The following is a 14587-nucleotide window of genomic DNA, read 5'->3' as shown; positions in this document are numbered from 1 at the left end:
CTGTCTGCTGCTGTTACTGTATAGGGTCATTATCTGATATAGATTGGTAAGATCCAAATTTTTATAAAAGAATGAAAAAAAGAGATGGTTTAAACTGTATAGCATTTTAGACAGACAGTGTTTGTCAGCAATACAGAATATCATGGATTGAAAATATATGTATTGTACAGTATATTTAATATATTTATTACATTTAATATACCTAATAATATACTTTAATACTAATGAATATAGTTTAATATGTTATATTTAATCTTCTTAATAGTTAATTAACTGGTTATTCATTTTAGGGTATCACTATCAACTGACATCATTTAAAATGTCACGGGCTCTACTTAAGAAACATAAAAACATCTTTGTCCAGCATTTTAGCTGGATACATTTTTTTCTCTTCTCCCTATTTATATAAGAGAATACGGCAGTGAAATTGCTAGTTTAATTATGTTTTCTTAATCCCTTCTCTCTGTGATGCAGTCCCTATACTTTAGGTCTCATTGGGGAGTTATCAGTTATGCTACTTACAGTATGCAAAAGAGAAAAGCTTCTCCAAATTTTTCTCCAAAAGTTAACACCATTTCTATTTGGTATTATGGCAGGAGAAAGCAGAGAAACACACAAAGAATTGTGCAGACAGATAAAAAAGCACGAAACATAAAAAAGAAGAAATCATCTCCATTCAAGCAATTGTATTTACCTAATTTTTGGGGAGGAGCCAAAAGCTAAAAGGAGCCTGGTCCACTATTTACGAATGCACACACACACACACACACACACACACACACACACATATATATATGTATATATACTGTGTGTATGTATATATATATATATATATATATATATATATATATATATATATATACACACACAAAAAGTTTGCATATGTCTGTACTCACTTCTCAAAACATGTTAAAGACCTGCTGGTCCAAAAATATAACAGGAACAAAATAAATGGGCACTCACCAATTTGATGCAAAATAGCGAAAAACAGTTAACTGTACTCACATGTACAACATAATCATTGTCTACGTTTTGATCCTAAGAAGACATTTGTTAAGACAGCATATTACAAAGACCATGGAGGTACAAGCCACACAAAACAGAGTACTAGCTTGTGCTGTCATCTATCTGACCATGGACAGAACAGTGTTAATTTGACTTGCTTGAAAGTACATAGAATGGAGTTGCTGTACATTTATGAGGTTTGCTCTATAAGCGTGGTTCTATAAATAATGTGAAAAGAAATCTCATTGTGTAAATTTATTCAACTTGTACGTATATGTATAATTAATAGTATGGCCTTGGTACATATTATTTTTCCACATAGTCCCCATACTCATCTAAGCATTTGCTCCAATGGTACACCAAGGCATCTATCCTGGCATATAACAAATCAGTGTCAAGCACCTGAAGACACTACATGATGGGTTGCTGAACTTCACCATCGGTAAGGAATCACCTTCTACTGTACCTAGGTGCTTTTTCAAAGGTCCAAAGAGATGGAAATCACTCAGTGCCAGGTCAGAACTATAGGGAGGATAACCCGGGACATTCCAATGGTAGCACCATAGCAACTTGCGCATGCGGTTGTCTGAGTGTAGCCTTGAATTATCGTGCAGCAATATGATACCTCTTCATAATAAGCTAGGTTTTTTTTATGAATTGCCCTCTGCAACCAGCTCAATTTGTCACAATAATGAGGAAATCAACATTGTGCATGCCCTTGTGGTCCCAAAACATGTTTGCCATGACCTTCTTTGTTGACAGAGTTGTTTTGAATGGTGGGGACGATGCATGTTCAATGTCATGGATGCTTGCTTTATCTCCAGTGTTTTATTGCCTGTAACAAAACCCTGAAGGAACTGCACTCCCTCCTCAGGCACCACGTCAAGTGAGAGACCATCCCATCCTAATGGTTTTGTGAACTTCTGTGAGTTGCTTCATGAACGATGTTGTGCACAGTACCCACCGAGATGTTCAGTTAATCAGCAGTATCACTAACTAGAATACATCTGTCTTCCTGAATCAGACCTTGAATGCATCATAAATTGTCATTTGTGGTGGACGTGCTTGGCCAGCTGGAACGCTGCTCATATTTAATGGTAGTGCATCAAATCCAAACATGTTTTTCATTACATTATATAACCACCATACACTTCGACAAGTTGTCAATGAATTTCAGCTGTTGGGGTGCACTTTAGATGTAGAAATCTGATCACACTATGCACCTCAATGTTTCACTAGGTTTTCACCAGTTTTGCCATTTTACAGTTGATGCTTGGACAGTATAATTGATGTGCAGTCTAATGCCTATGAAGGGAATCAGTGGTCTACCTTCTTGGGACTGGCACAAAATTAGAATGAAATAGTGAAAATTACACGTGAGAGGTCTTGTTACCTTACTTTTTGAACCACCCTCGTATTATTATAAAATTGGACCCTGAATTTATGTATCTCATCCCGTGTGCATGTCTATGCATAGCACGTATCTTATGACTGCATGTGCCATGAATATTAAGATGATGGGGATTGGAGGAAGGTACGTTTTAGAAACTGAAGGTGAAGAAGGTGTCGCGTGAGAGGTAGGGAGGGAGAGAGCAGGAGGAGAGCAGCTGGGATGGAGCAGCCAGAAAGTGGGGAGATCAGGGTGGCTGGAAAGCAGGCAAGATGAGGGTGGCTTGGGGTTAATTTTATATATATATATATAGAGAGAGAGAGAGAGAGTGGTATTATGGAAGTACAGCACCACATGTAGTGTAAAATCAACCTTAAATAAGTCAATTTGACTAAAACACACTCCCTGTAGTGTTAAGGGTGTCAGCTAACCCCTAAGTTGGCAGCATGGGTAAGTGCTGTAAGAAAGTAGTATGTTTATAAAGGATAGGGGTGCAAGTGACCAATGGTGTCAATACTATAATGAGATAAACACTAGTATTTCTCTAAAAAGATAACCATATAGTCAATATAAAAATTTTACATAGACAATTTATTATAGACAGGATAAAAAAATGCAGGTATTTTTTATACTTATAAAAAGCAGCATGTACTGTATAATTAAACTAAAATCAGCAAAAAAGAGTAAGAGAAAAAATAAATTAAGAGAAAAAAATTATGAGAAAAAATATATCTCTGATAAAACTTTTGGTGCTACAATATTTTTAAGTTAATCAGAAATCTGCCTGAGTATGTTATCAAAGAGGTAGCCCAATGCATTTCATCTATGTGACTTCATCCAAACACACAGCAATTTTGCTGTGTAGGGAGACTGTTGCTGGGAGCCTTTGAGCATAACTGCATTTGAGATGACGGCAGTTGGAATACCGACACCAGAATCCCGACAATGGTCAGAAGGCTGACGCCAGGATCCCAACATTGATCACAATGCCAATGCCAGAATTCCGACTGTTGCCATCCCAAAGGTAAGTATCCTGGGGCTGGATAGGGTTAGAATACTAATCTAGCCGATGTCTGGGTTCTGTGCATCAGGATGCTGCTGTTGTATTCTGACTGCCGGTATCCCAAATGCTGGGATCCCAATACTATATCTGTTGCCGCTGCTGGGCAAGGATCCTGGAGCAAAAGCCAGCCAGGAACAGAGGCAGCAGTAGACTGTGCTTGGGCACTAAAAATTAACCCACTTCGGGAAATAAGATTGGTCTCCATGAACTTCACTGGAGACAGATCATTATTATAAGGTCTGTCCTAGCATCAACTTTAAATTAAATAGTGCAAAAATTGTTTGGTGATATGCTGCAAAGACAATCAGTATATTTCAAACTATTTTTTGCAATTTTTACTAAATAGAGCCCTATGTTTGTTAAATTATATATTTAATGTTTAATCTCATATGCAGTGACCATTTGCATGTGAATTGAAAAATTTACTTGAGACTGACAAGTGATGTTGACTGACATGTTCAGGATCAGGAGTCAGTCATAAGTATTAAAAAGAAAGTGACATAATAATATTTGGCAATGTCTTAAAGTGGTCTCAGCTCTCAATATGTAACAATGTGTACCGTGTAAAGTGTAACAAGCAGTAATAACTCATTTTTTCTGAATTTTCACAGGAAAAAGGGGTTATTACTGATTATTATTGCTGATTTTTCAGATGTATTAAAAGGTAGTCAGTGGTGGAGATCAGAGATTTCTCCAGAAGCACCTTTATTGCCTCCAGAAGCACTTCACTGTGTGTTTGAGTAAAATAACATCTCATATTCCCTAAACCTCCAGCAGGCACATTAGAACTACTTAATAGCCATTACCTATTGGAACCATATAGTGATACAAAGGAACAGTGGGGTGAATTACTGTAATACATTTCTTGGTATCCTGTCAAACATTGCTATGTGATGACACCCTACATTGCTGCAATAAGAGTGCAATTCTGGATGTCTGGCATGGTGTAAATGGTTCTATTCATGTTGTGTATCCCAGGTCCATGACCAGGGTCAAACCCGGAAACTGACCAAGGTAGGTTGCAGTGTAATGGGTGACTCTGGTTATCTGACCCTGGACGCGCTAAAAGGAACAGTCAGGTGAATCAGCTGCACTTGAAGACAATGTCGACATTAACCCTGGTCCAGCCTGCAATGTAAACATGGTTTCAGCAGCTGTGACATTGCTGGAAACCATGTTTTTTCAGTGTGAAAGGGGTATTAGTAGTAAGAATCATCATACATCTCCCTATAAATTATTTACTGGATCAGCATATGAAGTTCATAAAATGAAATCAGTTTACTTCATTGTTGGTAGTATAAACTGTGTCTTTGTAGTAGGAAACCTGGTGACTGATTCCCTGCAGCCTTATCATTGCCCATAAAGGGACACATTTACTGGTGCATTTTTGCCTTTAATGTAGGAAAAGATGCACACACTTTTACAAGCATATGTTTAAATGGAGAATCTCCATATTTGTCCAACTATAAAACATTAGTATTTGAACCAGACATACGTGAGGCATACAAGTGTGTAGAAGCATGCTCCCTGTGAATTGACAGTGTAGGTAATTAATGCTAAAATTATATTATCCTATTTGTATACATTATAACAGTAATGATAATGAAGTGCTACATACACAAGAAAGAATATTGTCTTGAAATCTTGCACGTTAATAAAATAAAAAGTAGCATTTTCCGTGTAAAATGTCATTAAATACATGCACAATGGGGGTCATTCCGAGTTTTAGCGGATTTGCTCATGCTAAGCCGCCGCCTACTGGGAGTGAATCTTAGCATCTTAAAATAGCGAACGATGTAATCGCAATATTGCGATTACACACCTCGTAGCAGTTTCTGAGTAGCTCCAGACTTACTCGGCATCTGCGATCAGTTCAGTGCTTGTCGTTCCTGGTTTGACGTCACAAACACACCCAGCGTTTGCCCAGACACTCCTCCATTTCTCCGGCCACTCCCGCGTTTTTTCCGGAAACGGTAGCGTTTTTTCCCACACGCCCATAAAACGGCCTGTTTCCGCCCAGTAACACCCATTTCCTGTCAATCACATTACGATCGCCAGAACGATGAAAAAGCCGTGAGTAAAATTCCTAACTGCATAGCAAATTTACTTGGCGCAGTCGCAGTGCGGACATTGCGCATGCGCATTAAGCGGAAAATCGCTGCGATGCGAAGATTTTTAACGAGCGAACAACTCGGAATGACCCCCAATAACTGATATTTTTTACTTTAAAAGTCAAAAGGTAATCATGTTTCCTGCAGTAGTCCAAATGGAATAATCAGTTAAGTAAAGTGAATCGAAGGACATATATCATAAGGACTATCAATGACAGTGCCAGTATACAAGCGGTAATAAGAAGCTAAATGTTGCTGTGGATAGGCATCATCTTCAATGTGTATGGTTGCACTAACACTAAATATCATATCTGCGTGTTTGTCCACATCTAACGGTGTCACAACTACTGTGTGTAAACATGCCCTTCCTGCAATAGGCTTCAGCTTTCCCCCTGTTCACTTTTTTTCACCTATTGTAATAAGAAACAAGTCAATCACATCCAAAAACAGGGATGATCTGGGGTTTTACCATGGTTGTGGCATCTCTTTTTCATACAAAGATAATTGTGTGGCCAAGTCTCATGGGGGTGGCGTTCCGCAAGTTACTGGGTTAAAGTCTCAGTGCATGCCCCAGTCTAAGCATGCTGGACAAATAGAGGTGCTCAACCAGACCAGTCCATCTGGCCATCGGCTCTTCTGGCATTTGTGTGACAGGGAGAGGGTAACAAGGAGAAGCAGTACAGAGAGAGACCAGGGTGATGAAGAGTGGGTTAAAGGAATAGGTAGAGGGTGACAGGGAGAGAGTGATAAGCAGTGGATGACAGGGAAAGGCAGTGGCTGAAAGGGGGAGGCTGTAGGTGACATATAGAGGGTTACAGGAGAGGCAGAGGATATCTGAGGTTTCTGTACCACACAAACAAAAGTGGTTTAACATGAGAGCTGAGAGAAGAGACGGGGGGAATAAAGAGAGGGAGAGGAAGAGAGAGAGATAGGGGAAGGAGAGGAGAGAGAGAAAGTGAGAGAGGGGGGAGAGAAAGTGAGAGAGAGGGGGGATAGGGGTATGGGAAAGAGAGAGTGTGCTGTGAGTGAAGAATGGATTTTTTACCCAGTTACCGATCCTTGTGCACACAGACAATAAAGTATGGGCAAAATTCAGGCACAATGAGAGACAGACTAGACCAGGACTGGCATGATTGACATGATTACATAAACTAGGAAGACAGGCCAGTCCTCTCCTCTGGTTTTCATGCCAGGGCCAGTCACTAGATCATGATGTTGAAGATCTAGCAACAAGCAGTGTCAAAACTAAACAGCGTAGGTCAGAGGGGAGGGTCTAGTCCAAACGGATCACCCTTTCCTTCTTTGCTGCGGCCCGTGGCCGGCTGCAGCGTACTGTATTGAGCCAGTTTCACTCATTATTGGTACTGCTGACAATGCACTGCCATTTGTTTGGTCAATGGTCAATTTTAAAGAAAAAGAGTGGCAGAAATGACAGGGGGCAAGGGCTTGACTGCCCCCAACCCCCCACTCACCCTCTCTTCCCTGGATCTGCCTATGGTCACAAATGTATATACCAGCATATATATGTGTGCATCCATATATTGCACCCTAAAAGAATGACTGAACTGCCAACCCCAAATGAGCCACAATCTATCTTTCCTTCAATTGTCATGTTTTAAATGCACATTTTAAAGTCTTCATATATGCTCTCTATTAAATGCAAAAAACGTTATGTGAATATTGTATTATTATCATTCAGGGCTTTCTTTGTATTAATTGTGCATCTGGGTTCCCAATTAGGTCTTAACTCCTTTGTTAGTTTTAAATAGTTTGCAGTAGACTGAATCTAAAAGTGTATACCTCTAGCACATGTGACATGGCATGACTGGAGGTTAACTACAGATTTTCTTGTCCTAAAACTGTAAAAGTGCATTACCCAAACATAGTGAAACCATACTTTATTGCTATGGAAAAGCTACAGCTTTCAGGCTATTCAGTTTAATTTAAGAACAATTTCTAGTGTTTGCATAATAAAATCTGCATTTCTATTTTGTTTTAGCGATGTCGTAAGCAATATAAAACACTATCCATTCTTAAAATAGTTTTAATGGATTAGTAGTGATTTGCTAGTGGATTAAGATTACAATAAACAGAAAAATACAAATTCTTATTCTAGATGCCTTTTATCAACCTGTCTATACGTTTTGTTCTTTCATCTCTTCTTCTCAGATCACTGTCAGTGTAGCACAGGGTCGTGTGCACACCCCTTCACCTCCGCCTAAACCTCGCTTCAAAAGCTATGCCTACACGCAAGCTGCTTATGTCATGCACCCTGACCAAAAAGGGAGGCACTTCCCCCCACAGGTCTGTTAAAATGTTTTACTGTGGAAACAATTTTAACATGCTTATGCATGCTGTATGTTGTTGCATTTGTTGAAATTTAAGCTGTGTGTGCGGGGATGCTAAATTTGTGTGTTTATGAGCTTATACTAATGCTATGCCAAAATGAAGCACACTAAGCAAAAAAATAATTTAGCATGTAATCTTGCTGAATGCTAAGCAGGGTTACCAACAGAGGGGGGGTAAATCCATTTATATTATAACACTCTTAAATACTTTTTTGTATGTGTTTTGTAGCGCACTATGAACTGTTTTTTTTTTTTTTTTTTTTTGCTGAAGTGTGTCTTTATGGCTTCACAGCTTTGGGAACACATTTGGCACAAAGACTATTTGTTTTATATATCATCTGCAGGAAAAATTGCACAGTCCAAATATGTAATATTTGGTGGATTTTCTCAAAAGGAGAATAGAGTATAAAACTCTACAAAAGCAGAAATGGGCACACATTGGTCTGTACAAAGCTTTTAAAATAAAAGTTAGCTACTCCTATATTTCACCATGGGAAGGTACTATCACTCCTGAAGAAAATAAACACAAATGTACAGTCAGTAGCGAATTTCCCACTGGGCACTTGGATGCCTGTGTAACATCAGCCCAAAAAGTACCAGTAACTGCAAAATATTTCCACTGTACTGCACCATCTGCCATCTTGAATGTAGCGTAAATGGGTAGGATATGCCATACTGCCCCTGTAAGCTGTCCCACCCAGTAGATATGTATATATAATAAAAAATAAAAAAGTTATAGTTATAACCAATCAATAAAAATAATAAAATTATGTGTGGGGGGCTGTTACTGTTGTGCCTAGGTGCGCTTTCACCTCTAAATCTGCCCCTGTGTACAGTAGGTAAAAAGACAGTTACTGTAGCTACAATGATTATTCTTTTAGCTAATGCATAGCAAAACTGGAACTTGTTGGCTAACCACAAAAGTGTTAAATTCCCCCATTTATAAAAAGGTTAATGAAAAGTTATTAGGGCTAGATGCAATTGAGTTCTGTGGAAGAGATCATTATGTAGATAGTATGTTATAGGGCATAGAAACTAGAAGTTACGTTTTTAACTAGCATTGTTCTTCAGTGCCTTAGTATAAAAACGTATACCTTGTTTAAGTGAACCTGGTGTAATTATTCTGACATCTTCTGTACTACAGATGTATTTTCAATTGTCTATAACCTTTTTAGACATTTTATCTTTTATTCTCTATACTTGTTTTCATTATTTCATTTCTTGTGAAGTAATTCACAGTTATCTACAAGGATTATACTTTGATCATTTAAAAGCTGCAGCTGCAGAATACTTGAAAAATATGAAACTGGAGTACTACATTACAGCCTAGTGTTTGATTTTATATTTTTAATATGAAATAAAAAAATACAAATGATTGTACTCACTGTAATGTTCTTTAGAAAGACATTCACAAGGTCAATATGTGTATTTGCATTGTATTGCTTAAATTACCACACACACACACACACACACACACACACACACACACACACACACACACACACACACACACACATCATGTGTTATAGCATTAATACAGTAGAACAGCCTGAGTATAACTCTATTTGCAATGTACTTTTATCTATCATTGCATTCTTGTAAAAATGTTGTTTCAAACTACATCTCTCCATGTTCCATAGATTCTACGGTATCTAAGGAATTATTTCAGTTAGCTACTGGTTTTGTATTTCATATGGGGTGGTGGGTGATGGGGTAATAATACAACAATACACAACAATACAGTAACAATACACTACAATTTCCAGCCAACAAGGGTTCTTTCAAACCTGTATTTTGTGGTGCCACAGAAGTCTCTCATTGCACAGTGATTATGTCCAAGCCATTACATGGATGTTTACACTGTAGTTTTTGCCCATGAATATTTGATGTCTGCAGAGAAAATTGTTACATCATGCAGACATTTTCTTTCCAAGAAACTATGCACCCATAACACACATTTATATACAGTAGCATGTATTTACTGTATATGTTGACTGTACAGTTATCTGTGCCGAGTGCAGTTGTATTAAGCCAATGTGTCCATGTTACTTTGTGTGCTTTAGTAGGGTGACCATATTATCCCTTTTACCTGGGACACTCATGGATTACACAGCCTACATTTCAGCTGGTTTTAATCAGAACCTGTGTAATCCATGAGCGTCCCAGGTAAAAGGGATAATATGGTCACCCTACTAAAGCACACAAAATAACATGGACACATTGGCTTAATATGGGGTAATATGATCACTCTAGCTTTAGCAATGGGATGAAAACCAGGATTATCAAGTGTGCTAGGACAAAAAAGAGCCCTGTAATTTGTTGATTGACATTTCAAGTTAGAAATCTAATCTCCATTTTACAACATTATTCTCTTAATAAATGTTTTTCTTTTTTTATAACCATGCACACATTTTATAAAAAAAAACAGGCTCAAAATAACCATAAAAATTAACATGTTGGTTTTGCAAACCATCCCAACACTGATCTGTAGCAGTGGTTCTCAAACTGTGTGCCTAAGCACCCTGGGGTGCCTCAGGGCACTTGTAGGGGTGCCTTGGATTGGTGGTCCGAGACCAATTCAAATTATTTATGGTCATTGTAATAGACAAAACCTTGCTGGTGGGACAAACAGAGTAAAATCACCACACAATTGCACCTAAGAATGACACACAGTATGCACACAATTTACTTAATTTAATATTTCTTTCTAAATTTCTCAATAAGAATCTTTTGGTCTAGGATTGCCATGCAAAAACTTCTGATACTCTAAGAACCACTGACATAAACATATAGTGATAAACATCTAGAAGATTTAAGACATCATAACTTTTCACATTAGACATTCTTATATTGATATGTAGCAAAATAACTGTTAAAAAATTACTTTATAAGACACCTTGGTACTAAGAAACACTCTTGAGAAACACATTTATATGATACCATTGTCCTCTTCTCCTTCAGTAGACATTGGGCTTGATGTTGATTTGAACATGTGCCAATTTTGAAAGGTATCTCGAGTTTTGCTCTGTACATGTGCTAGAAATGAGTATATGCAACTACGGGCTATGCATAGTTCTGCACACAACTGTATTTCACCTACTGTACATTCACAATTGAAGTGGTGGTCTGTAATGGGGCGTTCTTTTGTAGGCAAAGTCCAAATAAGATGTGCAGAGTTGGACATAATAATAAGTACGCCTGTCTCTTCTGTGCTTACAATGTAGAACTACTATACATGTAAGTGATTTCCATCCATTTTAGCATCATCAGATTTAATATGTGGTGATCTTGATTAAAGTCATAATAATCTATCCTCATTCTCAGTACTGTATTGTGATATTGATAGAAGATATCACTAAATAGGGGGTCTATTCAATTAGTATCAGAATTTCTGACAAGTCGGAAAAACTGCACTTTTCGACTTTTTTAGTTCAAATCTGAATTCGACCCAGGGGTGTAGCTAGTACTTTGTGGGCCTGATAGCAGGATTTGTAAGGGGCCCCTGTCCCAATGCTTCTAGATAGACACACGTCTGAATCATTTGTTACTTTTATGCCCCATAATAGTGCCCTAGTTATTTTTCTGAACCATAGTAGTGCCCTAGTTCCCATTATGCTACATTGTACGATTGCCAGTACACAGTATGCAACACAGTACCCTAAATTACATTATGATATAGTGTCCCCAGTTCATTTTATGCCACATTGCAGTGCCCCAGACCCCCCAGTTCATATTATGTAACACTTGAGCAATGTTTGGCAGAGCTTGGGGGAGGGGCAGTTGGTGTGACTCCCCTTTTTACATTTTGGACTGCCTACAGCCCCACATATGAAACTGCCACTGGATGCCACCCATTTAGAGACAAACTCAGCCTGGCAAGGTCACATATGATGGCAAATGGTTAATGTTTATGTGTGATATTAGATAAGAATGTGCCTGTACAGTATGAATTATTGCATTTACTTTATTGCCTGGCAAATATTTAAATGCAGTACAATGCAATTAATTCTCTTATCCAATTTTGTATGACTGAATTGAATGAAAACAAGGAACATTTCTTAAGCAGTTTCTAATAAAAGAGAAAATGGAAAAATGATTTAAAATGAAGAAGAAAATAAAACTTTTCAGTACTGTGACACCATGATATAATTTTTTTATTGTTTCATGGAGAGAGTGGCATGGTAAAGCTGCATCATTATACTGTGTACTAGCCCAATTACAAGTTAAAAATTTGTATTTACCTATAAATGAATATTTGACTCTAAGAGCTTTCATTACTGTATGTGGAACATGCACTTTACATCATTACATTGTGTTAGTAACTTAATAAATTTACTGATGAGAGAGAACATGGGTGGCTGCATAAATTGAGTTATCTGACAATTAAGTCCACTATACTGAAGCTTTTTTAACAGTTATTTATATGGTTAAACTTTCTCACTACATATTGTAATAAATTGATAAATTTGGTTTTTACAAATACGTTTATCCGTTCATTAATTGAAATTCAGCCGGCGCCAGTATATACCTTTATGCTAGATCCATTTTTTTCAGGGAGTAACCATCCCTATACCGGCAGCCGTTGACAGTGCACTCACTTCTGTAATCTTGTAAAAAAAACAAACTACTCAATCTTTAGTCGAAGTGAATATTAAACTATTTTGCAATATTGTATTCTTATTTAGACTTCTAATTACCTGAATTAATGTGATAATGTGTTTTATGATGACTGCATAGCATATCTATACTTCCCTTCTCATCGCACCTGCTCTCACAAACATAATTTCAACCATTTAGCGAGTTTCAGTATATAATTATCTTATTCCTGTAGTATCTCATTTTATCTGGTTGCACAAAAGTTAGCTACATTTTCAAGCCAGCCAAGTGCATAAAAACACTTTTTTCCCTGTGGCAGCTTAATCATTCCATCTAAACATACACTATTTGAAAACCCTCCAGGGCTATCTCAAGTAATCCATTTTCTCATAAAAATAACATATAACAGATTAAATCTGAAACTATATTTTTCCGTATATATTTTTCTTAGCTGGAAATGTTTGATTGGAGATATATAAACCATCACTGTTACAATAAAATAAGCTTTGCGAAGAAAAGCTGATGCAAAAATCAACGCTCATACAAAGTTCACAATATTAAAACCTTGCTTACACCAATTTCTACCTACCATAGATGTTTAAACGCTATTAAAAATGGTGAAATCTAGGGATGTTTTCTGGTCAGCTCACTAACTGCAAATTTAGACGTATTGTACAGTAACTGCTCGCAAACTGCAATGTGTATAGGTCGTAAAATATTGGCCTTTAACTAGGATCATTCAGATGTTCCCTGCTACAACTAGTACTGTATATCTTCTCATTACAGTGACAGCATCTGACCTTGTATATGATAGTAATCCAAACAGACTACATGTGGCCAGACATGCACTAGACAACAGCCCTGACAAAAAATGGGTTCAGTATGAATAGCCGGCGGTCGGGATGCTGGCGTTCAGTATACAGACACCGGCATCTTGATAGTGGTAATACTGAAAGGGGTGCACAGGGTACCCTAACCTCCCTCCCCTACCCCCAAACCTTCCCTGTAGGTGCCTAACCCTAACCTCCCCCCCCCCAGTGGTGCATACACTTAAGCCCCCCTTTCCCACAGCCTAAACCTAACCTTTCCCCCTAAGTGCCTAACCCTCCCTAACACTCCCCCTGTGGCAGGGGCAAATGCAGGATTTGTAAAGGGGGTTTCCAGATATATGATATATGTGTGTGTATATATATATATATATATATATATATATGCGAAGGGGGTAGGTGGCACTCAAAATGTCTCAACGGTATCATTCACTAACCTTAATTTAGTGGAGCAGTGCTAATCATTATTTATATATATATATATTTTTTTTTTTATTATTTATATATATATATATATATATATATATGTATATATGTCTCTGAAAAGTCCTGCAAGTACTGCTAGTAACAGAATCAGAAATGTATGCACTAAGCTACAGCTCGTACTCAATATATAAATATATTATGCACACATACTGTACATAAAAATACACATTTAGGCATCTGCACCCACCTCCCACACACTGCTGTAGACTGCATGCCTCCCCCACCACTACCAAGTGCCCGTCTCTCCACCACTACCACCACTGCTGAAGTCTTGCAGCTCCCATCTGCAGAAAGATCCCCTCCACTGCTGCTGCCAAGTATCCGCTGCCGCTGCCGGTCCCTCCTCCACTGCCGCTGCCGAGTATCCGCTGCTGGTCCTGCAATCTTCGGAGTACCCGCCGCCGAGTGCCAGTCACTGCCGAGTGCCCACAGCTCCTGCAGCATATGAGTGCACATCGCTACTTAGTGCCTGCTGCTTCCCGCCTCGGTCATCGTCACTTTCTGCCCGAGGAGCCACTGGCGGTAATGAGAAGCTGTTTCTGCCCACAATAAAAAAAACTTGACCCATCAGGGGGGGTTTCTGGGTACTCAGAACCCCCCCCCCCCTGCGTGCCCCACTGCCCGGTGGTGCCTAACCATAACCCCACCTCTCTGCAGCCTAACCCTAACCTCCCCCATCCCATACCCCAACCCTAACCCCCTGTGTGTGCCTATGCCTAACCCTCCCTTCCACATGGTAAACCTAAGCTGTCAGTGCATAC

The 14587-nt window shown here is 38.5% G+C and overlaps 1 protein-coding gene across 9 annotated transcripts in view; it reads left to right on the top strand.

The window, feature by feature from the left end:
* Nucleotides 1-14587, top strand: part of DMD (dystrophin) — a 3641189-nt gene that overhangs the window by 1168204 nt on the left and 2458398 nt on the right. For 8 of the 9 annotated variants that reach the window (XR_010221499.1, XM_063953476.1, XM_063953472.1 and 5 more), the window contains exon 9: nt 7739-7873. The exons of the other annotated variant lie outside the window; for it this stretch is intronic. Coding sequence is in view for 7 of the 8 variants with exons in the window: in XM_063953476.1 (XP_063809546.1) it covers nt 7739-7873 (135 nt within the window). In the remaining variant the exon portion in view is untranslated. The remainder of the gene's footprint in view (nt 1-7738; nt 7874-14587) is intronic. 9 annotated transcript variants of the gene reach the window in all.

The sequence above is a fragment of the Pseudophryne corroboree genome, chromosome 2, assembly GCF_028390025.1.
Source record: "Pseudophryne corroboree isolate aPseCor3 chromosome 2, aPseCor3.hap2, whole genome shotgun sequence".
Classification (NCBI taxonomy): Eukaryota; Metazoa; Chordata; class Amphibia; order Anura; family Myobatrachidae; genus Pseudophryne; species Pseudophryne corroboree.
The sequence above is the reverse complement of the archived record's forward strand: the minus strand, read 5'-3'. Positions and strand labels throughout refer to the sequence as shown.